The sequence below is a fragment of the Rhizophagus irregularis genome, chromosome 26, assembly GCF_026210795.1.
Source record: "Rhizophagus irregularis chromosome 26, complete sequence".
Taxonomy (NCBI): Eukaryota; Fungi; Glomeromycota; class Glomeromycetes; order Glomerales; family Glomeraceae; genus Rhizophagus; species Rhizophagus irregularis.
The window spans coordinates 3,036,731-3,057,928 of record NC_089454.1 but is presented as its reverse complement, the minus strand read 5'-3'; the positions used below and the strand labels follow the sequence as shown (position 1 = coordinate 3,057,928).

The following is a 21,198-nucleotide window of genomic DNA, read 5'->3' as shown; positions in this document are numbered from 1 at the left end:
TCTTATAAATATAATTTAAACTAATTAATCATTTTTATTATTAAATTATGTAGTAAGTAAGTTATTTATATAATTATATATATCATTATATCATATCATAATCAAATTAAAAATTATTTTAAAATTTATTATAGGTCGTAAGTTATAAATTATTAATTTTATTAGGGTGAATTTATTCCTCACCCCGGGTGAGATTTGATGTTCCTCACCCCAAGTCATAAATTGTCAAAATGTCAAAAATGGTATTTATAACCTTTCTTAAGGTTAAAGTAAATTTGTAGAGCAGTCAAAATTACCTATAAGTCATGATTTTGAAGGCAATTATTATACGAAGCTTATATTAAGTTTTTATTTTAAAAAAAATTTTTTTTCGTCAAAAATTACGTTGGAAATGGTCGGCAAATGATCATGCATGACGTCATTTTTATATATTAAATTCAGGGGGGGGGAGTCACCCGGGTGAGAAATAAATTATTTCATTTTATATACTTATAAATTTTAATTAATTAACTTTTATTTAAAAAATTATGTCATAGTTGGTAAAGTATAAGTTTATTATTTAATTTTATTACATATAATTTAAACTAAAAATTTTTTATTTAAAAATTATTCGGTAACTTATTATAGTTGGTAAGTTACAAGTTATTTATTAATATTTACATATAATTTATACTTATTGAATTCTTTATTTTTATTGATATAGGAGGTAAATTACTATTATTATATAATATTTGCATTTAATTTATAATTTAAACCGCCTACCGACAGTTTCCTGACTACTAGTTATGAATTATTAATTTTGTTTAATTAAAATTTATTCAATAATTTATTATAGCTGTCAAGTTAGGAGGTTAGTATTTACTATTCAGTTTATTATTATATATTTACAGTATATCCCCCTGTCGCACTAAGTGTCACTCATGATCACCCTCATACTAATTTTTAAAAATTGCGAGTGATTAGCTGAGTAAATGACCGGAAATCTTAATTTACTTATTTCCCGTCATCATATAGTTAGCTGGGAATTAGTCTAAAATAGTTAAAATAGTTAATATTTAATGAATGAGTGACACGCTCTAGGGGATTACCCATTTATTTTATGGGAAGGAGAACATTAGGGTTTTTTTCTTCAGGAAAAAACCCTATTATTCCTAACTCCCATGAAATAAATAATACTAATATTTGTATTTAATATAAACTAACTAAACTTTTTATTTAAAATTATTTTGCAATTTTTTATAGCTGGTGGTAAGTAGTATAAGTCATTTTTTTAATTTATTTTTATGGAATTTTTATATACTAAATTAAATTAATTAAATTTTTTACTTAATAAACTACTTAATAATATAGAAAGTAAGTTATTTAGTTTATTATTATATTTTTATTTTGTGTTAATTATATTAATATTTAAAATAATTATTTAATTATATAGCTTGTAAGTTATTTATTTAACTTGTTATATATTTTTATAACAAATTACTAACTAAATTTTTATTATAGTAGCTAGTAAGTTAAATGTTATTTATTTAATTTTCATAATAATATTTATACATAACTTAAATTAACTAAATTTTATTTAAAAACTTATTTAGAATTTAATATAGTTTGTAAGTTATAAAATCATTTATTTAATTCTTATTATATATATTTATATAATATTTATATATGATCAAACTAATATTATTATTATTATGTAATTGTTTATTATAGTTGGTATGTATTATTATATACAGTAATATAACATATATATATATATATATTAACTAAATTTTATTTGAAAATTATTTAATAATATAGGCAGTAAGTTATTGGTTTATTTAACTTAATTACTAAATAACTATATAATATCTATATTAATTGATTTTTTATATTTTTTTATTTTAATAATATAGTGAGTTAGTATTTATTACACAATTTATCATTATAGATTTATATAATATCTAGTTATAATTAACTAATTAAATTTTTTTTGCTAAAAACCATTTGTTAATTTATTAAAGCTGGTAAATTATAAGTTATTTATTAATTCTATTATTATATTTATTTAATATTTAAACTAACCAAAATTCTTTATTTTTAATACTTTAGGATGTAAGCTATTTTATTTTTTACGTATTTATATAATATTTAAACTAACTAAATTTTTTTATTTGAAAATTATTATATAGCTGGTAAGTTATAAATTATTTGTATAATTTTCTAATAATATAATTATATAATATACTGTATATTAATAAACTAATTATTTTTTATTTATTTAAAAAAATTTAGTTAGTAAGTTATAAGTTATTTATTTGATTTTGTTATTATATATTGTATATAATTTCAACTAATATTAAAAATTTACTAATAATTTATTACAGTTCGTAAGTTTACAATTTACAAATTATTTAATTAATATTATATATTATTTATATGTTTTATACTAATTAATTTTTTATTTAAAAAAATATTTTATAATTTATTATTATAGTTTGTAAGTTATTAACTATTTGGTTTTATTATATAATATAAATTAATTATACTAATTATTTTATTTTTTATTACTAATTAATATATAATTATTTATTTAAAAAAATTTAGCTAGTAAGTTATAAGTTATTTATTTGATTTTGTTATTATATATTACTTGTATATAATTTAAACTAATATTTAAAAAATTATTAATATTTTATTACAGTTTGTACGTTACAATTTACAAATTATATAATATTTATTTAATTAATATTATATGTTATTTATATGTTTTATACTAATTAATTTTTTATTTAAATAATTATTTGATTATATAGGGAGTAAATATTTTATTTAATTTTATTATTTATTATATACTAAATAATATTTAAACTAACTAAATTTTTTTACTTAAATAATTATTTAATAATTTATTATAGCTGGTAAGTACAAATAAAATTTAAATTCTATTATTATTATATATTTATATAATACTTTATATATATAATTTAACTAATTAAACATTTTATTTATAAAAAATTATTTGGTAATTTATTATAGCTTGTAAATATAAATTATTATTTATTTATTGCATATAATTTTTTAATAGTAAGTCATTTATTTAATTTTATAATTACATATTGTATTTTATTTGCATACTAATTAAATTCTTTAATTTAAAAAATGATTTAATAATATAGATTATAAGTTATATAATTTGTTATGTATTTTCTATATAATATTATTTTTATACTAATTAAATTTTTATTTTAAATAATTATTTAATAATATAGCGAGTAAGTTATAAATTATTTATTAATTTTATTATTTATATTATATTTAAACTAATTAAATATCTCACTAATTAATTTATTATATTAGTTTGTAAGTTACAAATTATTTATTAAATTTTATCATTATATGTTTGTAAAATATTCAAACTAACTTGAATTAAATTTTCATAATTTTTATTAAAAAATTATTTAATAATATAGTCTGTAAGTTATTTATTATTTTATATTATATATTATAATCTCTGTAACTAAATTTTTTGATAAATTATTCAAATATTTTAGGGTGTAAGTTATTTATTTTATATATTAAATAATATTTAAGCTACTATAACTAATTTTTTGCTTAATAATTATTTGGTACTATAGATTGTAAGTTATATTTAATTCTATTATTATATATTTGTGTAATATTTAATTTAACTAAATTCTTTATTTATTATAGGGAGTAAGTCACTCATTTAATATTTTAAATATTTACAATAATTTTATATAATTAAACTTAAATATTTACAATAATTTTATATAATTAAACTAACTAAATTACTTATTTCATTAATAGAAAGTAAGTTATTTATTTAAAATTTGTTATTTATAGTGGTAATAATCACTGATATTATACGATTATATAATTTTGGCTAAAATTGTAATAATTATTTGGAAGAAATTAATTATGTGATAAATAAGATTTTTATATTTAAAAATTCTTTTTCGGAATATACTTATAGCTAAAAGTAAAAACAAAAGAATATGATATAAGTGGCAGTTATTTGTTAATAATAAGCGATTCATTTATTTTATTCTACTATTATAAATTCATATAATATTTATATACACAATTTAACTAACTAAATTTTTATTTAAAAAATTACTTAACAACTGTTAATAACCTAGGATGTAAGTCATTTATTATTATATATTTGTATTATACTTGTATAATTCAAACTAACCCGAATTTTTACTTAAATAATTATTTAATAATATAGCGAGTAAGTTATATATTATTTATTGAATTTATTATTATATATTTATAAATTTATTAAATTCTTTATTTAAAAAATTAATATTTAATAATATAGTGAGTAAGTTATATATATATTATTTATTGAATTTTATTATTATGATATATATTTCTATATATTTATAAATTAATTAAATTCGTTATTTAAAAAATTATTTAATAATATAGCAAGTAAGTTATACTTTATTTATTTTATTTTATCATTATATTTATATATTATTTACATATAATTTAATTAAAATTTTTATTTGTACAATTATTTAATAATATACTAGAAAGTAAGTTATTTATAATAATTTTATTATTATGTATTTATATTTGTATATTTTTAACTAATGATATTTTTTGTTAACTTATTTTAGAATGTAAGTTATACATTATTACATTATTTATTTAATCTATTATTATATACTTAAGTAATATTTGTTCATAATTTTGTTTACTGATTTTTTAAAAAATTGACGACTTATTGTATTAGTTGGTAAGTTACATTAATTTTAGGACATATTTGATATTATTCGTACATAGACCAAGTCTGATTAAATTATTTAAATTTCTATTTAAATTTAGAGTAAGTATAAATTTACAATCTTTTTTTTTAATTTAATATAAATTTTACTACAAATTCTAGAGTATTGCTAAATATTACAGCTGATGATTGTCACCTTACCAGAATTAGGGTGGAATTTTGAGTAGAACTAAAATGTTATGAAACTCCACCTGCTAATGCTGGTGTGGTGATGATCACTGCATGGTGATTTCTTTAATTTTTTGAAACATTTTCTAAATTTTAATATAACTTTTGATTATTTAAATTTATAGGTTTGGAAAAAGTGGAGATAAAATTATAGATAAATTCATTCTCGAAAAAGATTTAAAGTGGATCCCTTATGATCAATTTAATAATGTTGAATATCTTAATGAAGGAGGATTTGGTACTATATATAAAGCTATTTGGACAAATAAAAATGGAAGTAAAGAAGTAGCTCTTAAATGTCTCAATGGGTTGAAAGAAAATGATGAAAATTTAAATGAATTTTTAAATGAAGTATGATAATAATATATTATTTATTTTAATTTTTAATTTAATCTATTTTATTCACTATATATTAATATTTGTTTTTATAGTGGAAATATCATAGAAGTTGCTCAAATTCATTTGAAATTATTAATTTATATGGATTTACAAGAAATACAACACCTTTACCTGCTAAACCTGCTAAACCTAATGCTGCTAATATACCTAATAATGTTATACCAAATGATGACATACCAAATGATATTATACCTAATGATGATGCTATACCTAAAGATGCTACACCTAAAGTATTAGTAGTAATGGATTATGCAAACAAAGGCAATTTAAGAAGTAATTTAAAAGAAATAGTCAAATATAATTGGAAACAAAAATTACATATGTTGTATAGAATTATTTCTGGACTTAATGAAATACATAAGCAAAAGCTTATTCATCGTGATTTTCATGACGGCAATATTTTATATCATAAGAATAAAAAAGAAGATGAAAATGACGAAGAAAATGAAGAAAATAAAGTAGATAAAGTTTATGTTAGTGATTTAGGATTATGTCAATCTATAAAATCAATTTTAAAAAAAAATGAAATTTATGGAATTTTACCATTTATCGCACCCGAAAATATAAGATCTTATCCTTATACTCCAGCTAGTGATATATATAGCTTTTCCATGATTATGTGGGAATTTACATCTGGAGTTCCACCATTTAATAATAGAGCACATGATCTTGAACTTAGTTTAAGTATTTGTAAAGAGGAAGAGCGTCCTAAAATTATTGAAAATACTCCACAATGTTATATAGATTTGATGAGAAAATGTTGGGATAAAGATCCGTTAAAAAGGCCATCTTCTAAAGAGGTTTTAAATATTATTGGAAAATGGATTATTCTTCCTTATGGAAAGAAAATTAACGATATTGATGAAGAATTAAAAAGCAACATTATGGAATTTATGAATGCACCAATTGGGCATAACAATCTTAATACTGAATCTCACCCACAAGCAAATCATGCAAGTTGCATACATAATTTTACTAGTGAAAATTCGGATGTAATTGTGGATGTAACTGAAGCAGTGAGATCTGAAGATTTGAGTATATTTAGGATTTAAATTCATTGGGTATGTATAAAATATGTATAAAAGAAGTTGACTTTTATATAATTATTTTATACTAAATAATTTTTTATTTACTTATTATTTAGATAAAGTACATGATGATTGACTATATATTTGTGAAATTTTTAAAAAATTCAAAATAATTTTTTGATATTAAAGATCTGATATTGTTTTTGTTTTCTTTTAGAATTATTTAAACACTAAGAATAGAGTAGTAAAATATTTTACAAATTTCTTAGTTTGTAATTTAAATAATCTTTCATCAATATGTATTCTCTTTTTTTATTTTACTTAGAAATTATTTAAACACTAAGTGTAGAGTAGTAAATTTCTTAGTTTGTAATTTAAATAATTCTTTATATATACATATATATTATTAAATTATCAATTTGATTTTTTGAGACATGTATCAAATAATCTGGTAATACGTGAGTTTTTATATTTAAAAATTTTTTTTACTTCACAGAATAAATAAAGTTTCAATACAAACTACAAAAAACTATGTGCAATAATATAGGTAGTAGTCCAAATAAAAAAAACTGCCACCTCGGTAACCCATAGACAACTTCAATCTTGTTTTTTTTTATAATTAAAAAAGGATTATAATAAATCGACTAAATCGTGTATCTATTTCAAATCACATGACACCGGCTAATCACTTTATCCGGTATTTTGATGGTCAAAATATCATGTGTACCAGGTAAAGTTAAAAAGTTTGATGGTTACACCGGATAAAACACTTATTCGGCACTTCGTGCGTGCCTAATTATTAAATATGTTCTTTCATATTTGGTTAACATACAATACATGAGAATTTTAAAATTATTTTATACAAGTGATCTGTTGTATATTATTTTCTGAAGTGTAAAAACATACTAAGCCTACGATTATATATGTTATAAACATGATAGGCATCAAACCAAACATAAACTGAAATCCTTGGTTAGCAAAATATGAACATTTCACAAGTTTTTTTTGGAATTTTATTTTATTTTATTTATTCATTTTTTGGAGAAAACAAGAATAATGATACAGAATTTAAATTCATAAAAATTCTTTAATTCATGTGCTACCAAATTTAGGTATTAAAGATAAAATATTGAAATAATTTAATTTCAAATGCTCAAATATTGTAATGAATTTGGCCAATTAATAAATAAATAGTATTTTACGAAATGCTGAATAATCAAGACATTTATAGAGTCAAGAATGAAATTTGTATCACCTTTTTTTCGTCTCATAAAGAAGCAGGGAAATTTGTGTTATGAATATAAATTCTAGTATTTTCACCAAATTATTTGAAAATGATTTTGTTGAATACAGCGTGGAATAAATTTTTGTAAACTAAAAAAATGTGTGAGCATTTTACTGATTTATGTCACCTGAAAGTCCTTCGTTAACTCTGGATTAATTATCGAGTCAAGACTCAAGACTCTCTGTACTAAAACAAAGATAGTATACAACAAATAAATTTCAACGAAAAACAACGTTGCTACTATGTTACTTTACATTGAATTTTATGGGATCGTTATCCAATTATTAATATTTTGTTTAAATATAATACTTCAGACTTTACAATGGTTTCCATTCCTAGTTTAGATAAATTTAATTTTATTAAGGCGGTTTCCCTACTTTGTCATTTTCCTGTAGTAAACTATGTGATTGGACAGTCTACAATCACATTAAATTATGAAGATGATAATTTTAGAATTTTCTGAAATAAAATATTTCAATAAAAATATAAATAAATAAAATAAACATAATAAACATAAACACAAGTCCAGTAAATAAAATATTAAGGAATACTGTACGTAGGGTCCGTCTTAGTCTACGGTAATCAGTCCTATAATACTGCGGTCTAGACTGTGGTCCTATAAAAAATTTTGTAAATTTATAATTCCAGCCAGAGCTAATGTTTCCTAATATAGGAATTTGCGTGACATATGATTATAAAATTTAATATGTACATACATAAAGTTCCACATTAGGAAATATTTTAATTCAGGCCGGAATTATAAATTTGCCGATTTTATCAAAAATTAATGTAAATGTTTAAAAGAATTGAGGATAATTTAACGTTGATGCTATTATCGAATAGGAGAGGATGAGATACAAGAAAGTATTACGCTAAAAAGCCTTTTTTCGTTTTTTTCGTTTCAGAATTATAACATCTCTCATATTCATAAAATAAATACTTCCATAGGATGACACTATTGTTTTTTTACTAAGAGACAAGAATGTAGGGATTTATGTAAGGATTTTTTTTTATTTGTTCGTCGGTCATCTGTTGGTGAAATTTCATTGATAAGTAAAGATTTTTTATTTGTTCGGTTAGTAAAAGTTCATTCTATGTTAAGTACTATCATTTTTTTTTGCTATCATTTTTTTTAAAAAAAAAAGATTGTATGATACCATTATTTAAAATAACCAATATGTATAATGCTACATTTATCTATTTTATGATCATTAAATATTATTTCGAACAAAATTTTTTGTTATAAATGGGGAACAATTTGAAAAAAAAAATTTTTCTATGAGGAAGAAAATATTGAATTGATAGATATGAATTTCTTTAATAATTAATTACTCTTATGCGAGAAGGAACATTCAAATTTACATTATTTATAGTCAAACCTTCAGCCCTAAAACTACTGGCGTCAACTTTAATTTCTTTAATGAAATTTTCCGTAAGGTTGCTGGTCAATCATTGTTCATAATTCTTAGTAGTTTCGTTTTATTATTTCTTATCATAAATATTTTTTCCAATATAAGATTAACCTTGTAGACAATGTTTAATCACCACCTAATTAATTTTTTACTGTAAACCAAAAAAAATTATTTATTTATATAGCCAATTTTGTTACATTGTCGATAAATCAGTTAATAATTTACCAATCATATTTTAACAAATTAGTCAATAAATTGTTGACCAGCTTGCTAATTTACCAAAAAAGATGGTTTTTTTGATCGGTCCTATTATTTTTTTGGTTTAGCTAGTTTTTCATTTAACTCTCTCAACTGACCGCTTTACGTGTGATTGTAGATCGTCCAATCACATGATTTACTACGGAAAAGATTTAATTTTTCTCGGCCATAAAAGAACAACTGAAAGTCTAATATTTTCAAATATTATCGAAAACTCCTTCTTTGTAAATCAGACACTGTGCTTAAAATTAAGTATTTGAGGGCTAGTGATGCAGACATAACTGAAACCAAATGTTAAAGCCATTAATCAATAACTCTTATACCAGATAAAATTATAATAAAATAAAAGTTATAAATGACCCTATGTTTAATTAAATTTAAAATTAACTTTTGTATACAATACGCATTTGTTTCATTTGGATTGTGATCAAAGAAAATCTCAATAAATTTTAGATCATGTTATTAATACTTTTGCGAAAATTAAAAGTTGAATAATCATATAGATGAGAAATTAAATAAAAAATTTTATTTTTAATTTATCGTTATATTTAATAAAGTGAAAAATCGTTACTATTTGTTGCTGGCCTAATCAAGTCTTTTAAAAAACTTATTGTCACCTGATAACCAACGTTGAAGTGCAGCAACATTGATCAGGGGAAGAGAGGAAAAGGAAAAGGGAAGGGAAGGGAAGGGAAGGGAAGGGAAGGGAAGGGGAAGGGGAAGGGGAAGGGGAAGGGAAAGGGAAAGGGAAAAGAGTGAGGAAATAAGGAAAAGGGAAAAGGGAACTAGAAAAAGTAAGAGAAGAGCGAAGGAATACACAAACATACACACACCACCCTATACACAACCCATATTCCCAACCTACATACTGTAAATCTAAAATAAAAGGGACTGAAGAGTCTTGATATCATTAACAAAGTTCAATTAATCGACCTAATAAAGAGAAGACCTAAAGAAAACAACAGACCTATTTGGCGCTGACGTACGTAGTTTGAACTATTCAGTCATGTTCAAAGATTATTTAATCGAAAAACAAAAGAAAACCTAAAAGGAAGAGAAGAGAAGACAGAAAGGCAGGACCTAAAAACTAAAGTATTGGGCACATTTGTATTATTTATGTTATATACTTCATTAAAATTATGCATATTTTGTTTTTTTGCAAGAGTAACTTTTATTCATATAACTGATATGAGTAATAATAATTTTATTTATATCCCCGTAAAAAATTTAGTTACGGAAAAAACGATTTTTCCTTAAAAATAAGGATTTCTTATAAAGATTTACATTGTTGTTTTTAATACGAAAGTTGTAACTCCTCGACCGTTTTTTACGATTCGATATTTCAGATAAAAAAAAAAACGATAAAAAAATATATATACAACGAAAGTAACGAAAATATTTTTTGTGTTTTTTTTTTCGGTAAATCATTAAAACATTAAAAAATGTAAAAAAAAGAAAAGAACAAAAATTTGAGAATTAAGTAATTATGAAAAAGAAAAGGATCAAAATAGTCCGAAAGCAACCGAATTAATTAAAAAATCATTTTCGAAAAAGAAGGTGGGTTTTCATCATAAATGATGAATCTTTTCTTTTTTTACATTTGTAACTCCAGTCCTGCCGGTCCACTACATCTACCGCAACTCCACCTTTGTCACCCGTTCGACGGAACGATTTTGTGTTTTTTTTTATGAACTTCTTTTTTTTAGTTTTATGTTATTATGAATTTTTTTTTAAAAAAAACAAAAAAATTTTATATTTTGTTGAGGTGAGAATCGTTTATTCTTTGTTCTATTTATAATTAAAAAAAGATGATATTATCAATGAAATATCTACTTGGTTAACCTTAATTATTCTCTTGCATAACAAAAGGAAAAAAAACAACAATGTTACTTTAAATAGAATCATTAAATCATTGAAATCGTCAAATGATGAAAAAAAATGCACATATTTTAAGCCCTATCGATAATCTAAAATTGGTAACTTATTATATTCAAAATTTGGTGATAATCACCACTTCGGAGGTCCAATAGTTTTTATTCACTCATTATAATAAATAAAATGATTGCTATTAAATTAATTAAATAATTATAAATAAGAATAAAAATTGCAGTAGTTGAGTTATCGATTGAAAAAAAAAAAATTAAAATTAAATTAAAATAAAAATAAAAATTTTGTCCCATTTAACACAAAAGACCACCTGTGATGCTGTGATACGCAAATGCACTTTTTGCTGCGTAATATATCTCTCTTCCAGGAACCATTATTTTAAAAAAAAAGACATGATTCAGGCTGAACGTGAAACATTTTCCCATATAACACTGCAAGAACTAATGGTTAAAGAAGAGGATAATAATTATTATAAAGATCAAATTTTTTTTACAATATAATCCGCCGCAGATCTTAGTGATAATATAAAAGCGTGACGTCACCTTCCTTTTTGGTTTGTAAACGAAGTATGGTAAAGAGATTCCATAAGTTCGTTCTAGGCTTCTAAAAAAATTACACATTGAAACAATACGATCGTCAAAGGCGTTCGAATACAACTTTATCAAGTAATTAAATTCTGTAAAAGGGATAATTAATAGAGAATCTATTTTTATATTATTATTAATCAAATTTTAAATTTTTAAATTAAATGACGAAATAATTTTACAAGTAAATTTAATTATTATTATTAATTTTTTTTTTTTGCGACATAAACAAAAATGCGAACTATCAAAATCTTATCATGCTAACGTATGTTCTAGCAAGTTCTCAAATGACAATTTATTAATAATTTTTATTTTTCTTTTTAATCAAAAAAAAAAATGTTACATTTCGGAAATCTAATGCATATTGGCGTTTACTAATCATCTTTTTGTATGAAAATAGGTTTTTTTTTTAATAAAAAAAAAGAATAATCAAACCAAATGAAGTATGGGCTTTCATTACTTATCAATCTTATCAAAGAAAAAAAAATAATAATCAATAAAAAACAAATTAAACAAATTTAGGTAAATTACTGTATTTTTAAGAAAAGAATCATTTTCTTTTTCTTAAAAAATAATGATGAAATAATAGTTACTCAAGTTTCGATTCTAATATTCGAAACATCAATCGATTTTATATTTTGTGGCGCAACAAATGTTTTTGTCGTTCGAAAAAAATTTTAACGTGGATTTTCGTTATAATTTTCATAAAATTAAATTTACTAAAGTATATTGCGTTTTGAAACAAACAAAAAAAGAATTTATTATATTGTATAATCAGTATTCTAAAGAATTAAGAATTAATCGGGGTAGTTGAATTCCTCAAATTTTACCTCTATTAATTTTACCATTAAGTTCCAATTATATTAATGTAATACATACTGATGTTGTATAACGTTTATCATTTACAAATCGAGTATGCGGTCTTTATTTAACAAATAACAACTCGCCAAATATAATGTAGATATAATTTCGAATTTTTCGCATAAAAAATCAGAAAAGTTTGTAAAATAGAAGAAAAAAACCCGAAATAATAAATTTCTGGATGATTGATCGTCGTACATATTTTTTTATTAGGATTAGGATTTACAGAATTAAGTTTTCTGAATTTGTTCACGTGGCAGTGACTGCTGATACTGATTTACATTTTTCATTGGACTTATGTAGACATCACGAACCATTTAAGTGGCAATTAAAAAAAAATTCTATTGTTTGAATGGACTAATATACATTAAAATGTAAGTAAACTGGGTATTGTTAAATATCACGAATAGTGACGGTTACAAGTGGTGAAATTACAATGTAATGTCGGCCAGTGTTTAATTAGATTTTTTAATTCTGGCCAAAAGTACATCATAATGCTGGTATGGTGTCCATCGCCACCGACCGGTGAACTTTAACAATTTTCATGTAAACTAAGTTTTGTAAAAAAAAACTAGTATTTTTTTTAATTTCATCATAATTTTTGCTAGAATGATGTCAAATCGGAACTAATATCTGTTGAAAATTACCAAAATGGCAAGCCCTCTAATATTAGAAATGAAAGAAATATTATAACTATAATTAATTAACATTAATCTTTATTCTTCTGCTGATAATTTTCTTTTGTCTCTTGAATATTCTCATCCTTTTCTCTTATCACTACTATAAAAATTTTAGCGTTTACTTGTTTTGGTTCATCCGTTTCAACTGGTGGCGCGAGTCTTGGTTTTTTGTTTTTCTAGGTTTGAACAGATTTTTTTGATAGTTTTGGACAAACTTTTGCAACACTGAGTCACTATCATTGATTGGTGGTGTTGTCGCTATTGACGTGGGGTTTTGTCTGTCTTTTCTTGTTCTTTTTGTTTTTATTGTTGTCAATATTATTATTAGAGATGGGTTCTTTTATTGTCACTATCAGTATTGGTTTTGGGTGTTGCTTATTATTAATTGGTTGATGAAGAAAAGAATCATTAATTCTAAAACTGAAACTGTCTATTTATAAATGAATTTTCATTTGGAATAATATTTTGGATATTGCATTTGAACTGTTATGTAGTGATAATTTAATTCTTTCATTATGTATTATAATTTTGCAAAGATTATTGACGTGGGTTTCATCTGTCTTTCCTTTTCTTGTTCTTTATAATAAATAAAAAAAAAATTATTCATATTGATAAAATCTATAATCAATATAATTATCGATAAGAAAAAATAAGGTGGACCGTATTTTTTTTGTATATATATATATATTTTTTTTTTGGTTTAAATTGGTCTCCAATTTTCTGTAAGTTTTGCCATGTAATAACCGAAGTTGTTTGTACCATCCTCACCTCATAGAAAAGTTTTCCTTTTACATTATAGAACATGAGTTTGTAGGATTACCAGGTTTTTCTATTACTTCAGAAGCAACAATAACAATTGGTTTAGAGGTACATAATAGTTGTTGAATTCATTTTTTGATAAATTTACTTGAGAAAGAATTTTATGATTAATTTGATTGGTTTTTTTGTTTTTTTTTATGAGATTTTACGAGGCGAATTTACAATATATTGAACAAACAAATTTTGGGCGTTTAAAATATTAACTATCATAGAAAATTACATAGTTTAACATTGTTTTCTTATTATGTAATTTATTTTTCATTATTATTTCCTTCTCTATGCATCACATCGTTTAGTTTTTATATTCTTCCTTAATGTTTCAAAACTTTTAACCCATTATATCAGGTATATCCTTTTTTAGAATTATATGAAAAATCGTGTAATTAAAGAAAATCCAACACTTACTTTTCAGTCATCTCCATCCACATTATAACTGGAAAAGAAATCAGTGAAGAAACGCAAAAAAAATTGACGTACAGTAGACGATTTTTGAAACTTGCTTGTCAAAAAGAAGAAAGACGTTTTACGGTAGTAAAAAAATTTAGAATACATCAAAGAAAAAGTAGGCCAAGTACCTTGAATGATGCGCCAAATGTGACGCTAAAGAAAAAGATGAACATGAAAATTATCAAGCCAAATTAGACTATGCTCATACTAATGCAGTGAAAGTACGGGAACTAAATAAAGTAGAGTTAACCATATTAATACCCTTTGTAATTTAAGGCAACTGCCATTCCGAAGGCTTTTTTGTATTTTAATTAGTAAAAACACGATCAATAATTTGAATTCAAATGTGATTATTGGAGTTGTTTAGCAGCTAAATCTGCTCTCCGTTGTATAGAAAAGATGCAAAGTTGTTGAACATGAAGAATCTAATAACAATCCTGACTCAATGACCGAAAATTCAAGACTTCTATAATAAAAAAAAAATCTCACTAGTTTAACGTAGAGCTTGGACTCGAGTCAGGATGAGTCAACTCGAGTAAAACGAGTCAAGAATTTTTTTGACTCGAAGAGTACTCGAGTCAGGACTCGAGTTAATTTGAGTCAAAGTGCGGGCTAAAAAACTTATCCATAATTTTACCTAGACCGTTATGGTCATAGTGCCGGCAGGAATTACAAATAGGGTTCAGCCGGCACTATAACCCACGTGATCTCGGTTGACTTGAGTCAAGAAATTTCTGACTCGAGTGCGAGTTCAACTCGAGTCAACTCGAGTTACATGAGTGCGAGTCCAAGCTCTAGTGTCAAATAAAGATTCTGACTTGATTGATTATGTTCACAAAATTGGTAAGTTTTTTAAATTTTATTGATCTATATATAAGTAGTATATTAATATTAATAATTTAATCTATTTTATTTTAGATCTTTTCACAAATAATGGACAAGTAATCATTATATGTATGCTTCCTGAACAAGCAAAAAAGTTGATTACACTTGAATAGTTCCAAATAGATGTTAGTTTTAAATGGGTAAAAGGAGAAATAAATGAGTTTGAAATTAACTCTAATTATCATTTGAGTAAGTTTTTTTAATTTTATTTTTTTTTTAAAAATATTAGAAAATATATATTAATTTTATTTTTAAAGTATTGTCATTTTGTAGAGTATTTACAAATGTCTTTACAGCTGAGGGTTATCACAGATTATTTTCATCCCTATTTCAATTGTGAAATAAGTGGACAATGTATTAAATTTAAGCATATTCATAAAGAAGGTGTTGGATGCATTTTAGCAGATTTAGACGCAGCGCAAGCTAAGGGGTTGGGTTTAGCCTTATATGATTTGGATTGTAAAAGAAACTGAGAAACTCATTTAACCTTTATTTTCAAATCATGTATTATACACTTTCAACAGTATTTATATAATTTCATTTATTTATTTCTTTTTAAATATTTAATTTTAATTTTTTATTTTAATTTTTTTAGAAATTTGCATCATAAAGCATTTAATGTAAATACCAAGAATTTAATAAAGCAAATTCCTAGTGCACCTAGTAAAGAAGTCGTTTATAATCTTTTACAACAAATTAGGGATTCAAATAATAATGGAATAAAAGGTAAAATATATTTATCTAATGTTAATTATATGTTTAAAATTTTTCTAATAAAAAATTATTTTTATAGAATGGGTAGATTTTTATCAACAGTCATATGTATTAGCATCATTAAATCAATTTATTTCAAATATTGACCCTGAAATTTGGCTTAAAAGCGGATCAAATACAAATTATGCTGAAGCAGCTCACTCTATGGTAAATAGAGAAGGAAACAATTGTCATTATTATCAGCCATATTGAGGTATACTAATTTACTAGTAATTTAGCATTATTATATAAAATTATTAAACTGATATAAAATTTTATTCTATATATAAAGAGGAAAACGATTTGATGAATGATGCTACAAAACAATAGACATCTGTAAATAAATCAGGAGTTCCTTACACTCATCGGGATAAAAGTGAAATTAAAAGAACACAAGAGTCAATAACACGTAAAGGTAAACATATTATATAAAATTATTTTTAATTATTAAATTTTATTTGTGTAAAATTCTAATTTTTTATTATATTATACATAGCATCTCATAATCAAAAAAGTAAAGAATCTGTTATTGATTTAACAAATGATGAGTTGCCTACAAAATCATCATTAAAAAGATCTTCCGTTAATAGAAACAAATCATTGAAGAAAAGTAAACAAGAAAAAAGTGAAGAAATATCAACTATGAATGAAATATCTCAATTAGAGATTGAAGAAAGAAAAATGGCATTAAGGGAGCGTGCAGCTGAGGTTAGGAAAAAAGAGGCTGAAGCTGAAGCATTAGAAATAGCCAATTCTCAAAGAAAGAAAGAAAATGAATCGTTTATTTAGGTCAATCTTAAATATTTTTTAATAAAAATATGTTAGCTTAACTATAATAATAATATCTGCAACTGAAGTTAGAAGTATACAAATAAATGCATTACTTTTATTTTAAATAAAGTTTATATTTTGCAAGTACTTTTTTACAATAAATCAAACAATTTTGTTAGTATATAAAAGATAAAAGATAAATATAAATATAACGTTATGATGAATAAAGTAAATATGAAATATAGATGCAGTGGCGCAGCATATGGTTACGTGACACATGTAGAATAGTTACTGCGGCTGCGCCTTATCATTTGTATTTACGTGCGTTTGGTCTCTTATTTCATTCATACGTACATACGTTTTGATTTAATTAATATTATTATTATTTATTTGCCATGTATGTATGTGCAGTACAATCAGTGCAACCATACGTACATAGCTAAAGATCACCATACGCTACACACAAAGGTCTCTGCATTCCCTTTTCAATTAATTCTAATACCTCTTCAAATGTAACTGGTTTTGTATTTTTAAAAAATATTTCGGGCTTGCTTCTCTATACGCTACATGTTTCCTAATTGCCCCGTTGATCACTATACAGACATACAGTACATAGGCCTCTATACATGACATGTTTCCGTCGTACCCGCAAAAAAATTTCACACGCGTTCCATACAGATCTACATTGTTTATTACCAAATAAGGAAAGGCCTAGACCGTTCTATTCTGTCCACGTATGGTCACGTGATCCTTTTATATGTGATGTTTAACCATACCCTACATAAATAAATAAATAAAAGCCAACCATACACTACATGTTTACTATGCTCTCGTATTACTGTGACACCGAAATTCGAATTCTATTTTAGAATTTTAATTCCTTTTTTGTCCTTATTGACTAGAAAAATACAGTATAAAGTAACGCAAATAGCGCCACCAATTTTTAAAATCATTTCTACTAGAATATTCATTCTTAATGCATAAACTTAAGAAACTTAAATCCTTATTTGATAAATTAAATGTCTCTAATAAAGATTCTAATCCAATAAATGCAAATGAGGCTTCTTTAAATATTAACCATAAAAATTGTTCTTATTGCAATAAACCATTTACTGAAGAATTATGGTGTAAAGAATGTGATCCTTTTCGTATGATTGAAGGTTGGACCAGTGGAAATAATGACGTTAATAAATTTATCAAAGATACAATTTATGATGCAAGAAAATACACTTCGAAAGATATTCTTGAATGGGTACCATTTGATAGGTTTAAAGACGTAAAGGAAATTGGTGTAGGAGGATTTGCAAAAGTGTATTCTGCAACATGGATTGACGGTAAAGCAGAATATGATAGACAAGATGATTTAAGTTGGAAAAAAAAAGAACCTCAACCTATCAAAGTTGCTTTGAAAAGATTAAATGGATCAGAGAACATGTCAACTGAATATTTAAATGAGGTATGTTTTGTATTGGCTTTACATATTTTACTTAATTTTTAATTAATCAAAAATTTTAATATTAATTTTAATGTAAATAATAGCTTAAAATACATTGGTATTTTTATATAAGAAGTGGTAATGCTACTCCATTAAAATTTTATGGAATGACCAAAGATCCTGAAACTGAAGAATTTATAATGATTTTACAATTTGCAGATGAAGGAAATTTGAGAAGTGTTCTTTCACACAATTTCAAAAACATTTTATGGAAAGATAAGATAAAATATTTATTTTGGTTAATATCTGGTCTTAAAAATTTACATAAGTTAGGATATTTTCACAAAGATTTTCATAGTGGAAATATATTACGAGTAGATGAACATCAAACTTCTATTTCAGACTTTGGATTGTCTGGACCATCAAATAAACAAAAATCAGATGATAAAATATGTGGTGTGTTACCATATATTGCCCCAGAAGTTTTAAATGGAGAACCATATACATTATCTTCAGATATTTATAGTTTTGGTGTAATTATGGCTGAATTATCTTCTGGAAAACCACCTTTTTATGAAAGAAAACATGATATTAGCTTAGCATTAGAAATATGTAATGGACTCAGACCAGAATTTGGAAAAGGAACTCCTGAAATTTATAAGAAACTAGCCTATAAATGTATGAATGCTAATTCAAATCAAAGACCAACAGCCAGTGAATTTCTTGACGTATTTGACTTTTGGTTAGAATCTCTTCACCCTGAAAGCTATAAAGAAAAAGAAAAATTTGGATATAAAGGAAAAGAAATTAAAGCTATGTTTGAAGAAGCTGATAAAGAAATACCAAATATTTCAACTTCATATAAGAAAAACCCTGATGCCATATATACTAGTAGGTTACTTACATTTAATAATTTAACAAAACCTGTAAATTCATCTATTATGACATCATACCTTAACGATGAAGAAAATGATAAAGGTATTGTATTATTTTGAAATTTTTAATTAAATATTTATTTTAAAATTGCTAAGTATTTCTTCTATAGATTGTCAAGATTCTAAATTATTTGACTTGGAGGTTTGACAATTAAAAGGTAGGTAAAATGGCGTGGTAATATAATTTGCAATACATTATATAAATTAATTAATTTTATGCTAATTTCGTTAATTTATATGATGTTAGTAGTAATGAATATGTTGAATGATCATATACTTATTTCGTGATAAACTTATCTTTATAACTTTTTTTTTTTATAGAATTATTTGTTTAGTTTATTTACATCAAATATTTAACAATTTGTAACTACGTAGTATGTAGTGTTGGTCAACATTTCCGGAGGATGGGTGATAAATTATGGATTACGATTTTCTTCGACTTGAGTTTAAATCATTCGTTGGGAGGTTTTAATTTCTAATAATTACTGTACGATAATATTATAGCGGCAATGCAGTGTGCCGACGAAAGTTAAATTGTTTTTTATTAGTAGTTATATACTGTATAATAATAAATTTTATTATTTTTATTCAACATGATTAAAATCGAATTAAATTATTTTCTTTAATAAAATTTATTTATTTATTTATTTATCGATTAATCATAGTCCATGAACTTATGAAAAAAATGGTTGTTGGATTTTGTTGCCAGTTTAAGTTAGTTTAACATGCCGCAAATCTAACCTATATGTCTGCACACATGATTTATTTTCAGTAAACTATAAACTCTTTATTGATATAATCGATCCTTTACGTCACCACTTTTTTTTTTTTAACGAAAAGGTTGGAAATTTTTACAGTTAAAATAAAAAAATGAGTTATTTTGAAAAAAAATGTTGCAAACGCCAAAATGATACTAAAGATTTACTACTTGGAATTATATTTTATTTATTAATAATGCCATTACAATTATTTATTTTTTATTATATTTTAAGGTTAAGGAATTATTAATAAACCAAAAGGCCATTTATGATTAAAGAAAATTTGACCCTATTTCAAGTTATTAGGAAAGATAAACAATGATATTATTATTATTATTAAGCACTAAAAATTGTTAAACTATACAAGGAACTTGAAAGTAATTAAATATTAATTTCAAGCACTTATCAGTCGTATCGCATTTTTACCAGTTCCGCAAGTTTAATTAATTGAAACTAAATGTTAGAATTGGTTTAACATTTTAATTTTAGCAAGTTGTTACAATTGTAAAAAGCTGTAATAAAGTTTAAAGCTAAAATTAATTCATACACATATTCGATATAAAATAATAATAAATTTTCAAATGAAAAGTCTTTTTTGTAATAGAATTAAACTTTTTATTGTTAAATATATCATTACAAAAAGAGTATATTAATAAGTTAAACCTATTTCAACAATGTTGGTTTTATACTTTAATTATATTCTGTTAAAACCCACAGTTAAGTCGAAATCACTACTTAAAGCGCCAAAATATGGTTTTGACTTATTTAATTAATTATTTTCGGCAAACATTAAATGAACAGCATAAATGTCTTTGGAAACCTATATTATTGGAGAACCGTTCATACAATTTTTATAATAAACCCTCGCCATTATCCAATAATTTTATTATTATTCTGATACAGTGTATACCGGATTTTATATATAAATCACATGAAATTCCGTTATATCAAGTTTTTATTTGTGCGACATGTGCGACGAACATTGAAAATTTAGATTATTTTTATTTAAAACATTATTTGAGAAATTTTATACACTGA

General features: G+C 23.6%; 3 protein-coding genes across 3 annotated transcripts; all 3 read left to right on the top strand.

Moving 5' to 3' along the window:
* Positions 1 to 5,006: 5,006 nt before the first annotated feature.
* Positions 5,007 to 6,414, top strand: OCT59_017832 (uncharacterized protein; the record flags this gene model as incomplete). Its single annotated transcript, XM_066137750.1, has 3 exons — positions 5,007 to 5,020; positions 5,089 to 5,314; positions 5,395 to 6,414. The coding sequence occupies 3 exons, from the start codon at positions 5,007 to 5,009 to the stop codon at positions 6,412 to 6,414; spliced, it is 1,260 nt and encodes a 419-aa protein (XP_066004297.1).
* Positions 6,415 to 15,556: 9,142 nt separating this feature from the next.
* OCT59_017831 (uncharacterized protein) lies at positions 15,557 to 17,050 on the top strand (the record flags this gene model as incomplete). Its single annotated transcript, XM_066137749.1, has 5 exons — positions 15,557 to 15,564; positions 16,104 to 16,234; positions 16,302 to 16,429; positions 16,592 to 16,676; positions 16,758 to 17,050. The coding sequence occupies 5 exons, from the start codon at positions 15,557 to 15,559 to the stop codon at positions 17,048 to 17,050; spliced, it is 645 nt and encodes a 214-aa protein (XP_066004296.1).
* A 958-nt stretch (positions 17,051 to 18,008) lies between these two features.
* On the top strand, positions 18,009 to 19,550 carry OCT59_017830 (uncharacterized protein; the record flags this gene model as incomplete). The annotated part of the gene is made up of 3 exons (XM_025321327.2): positions 18,009 to 18,488; positions 18,572 to 19,445; positions 19,513 to 19,550. The coding sequence occupies 3 exons, from the start codon at positions 18,009 to 18,011 to the stop codon at positions 19,548 to 19,550; spliced, it is 1,392 nt and encodes a 463-aa protein (XP_025169194.2).
* Positions 19,551 to 21,198: the final 1,648 nt, after the last annotated feature.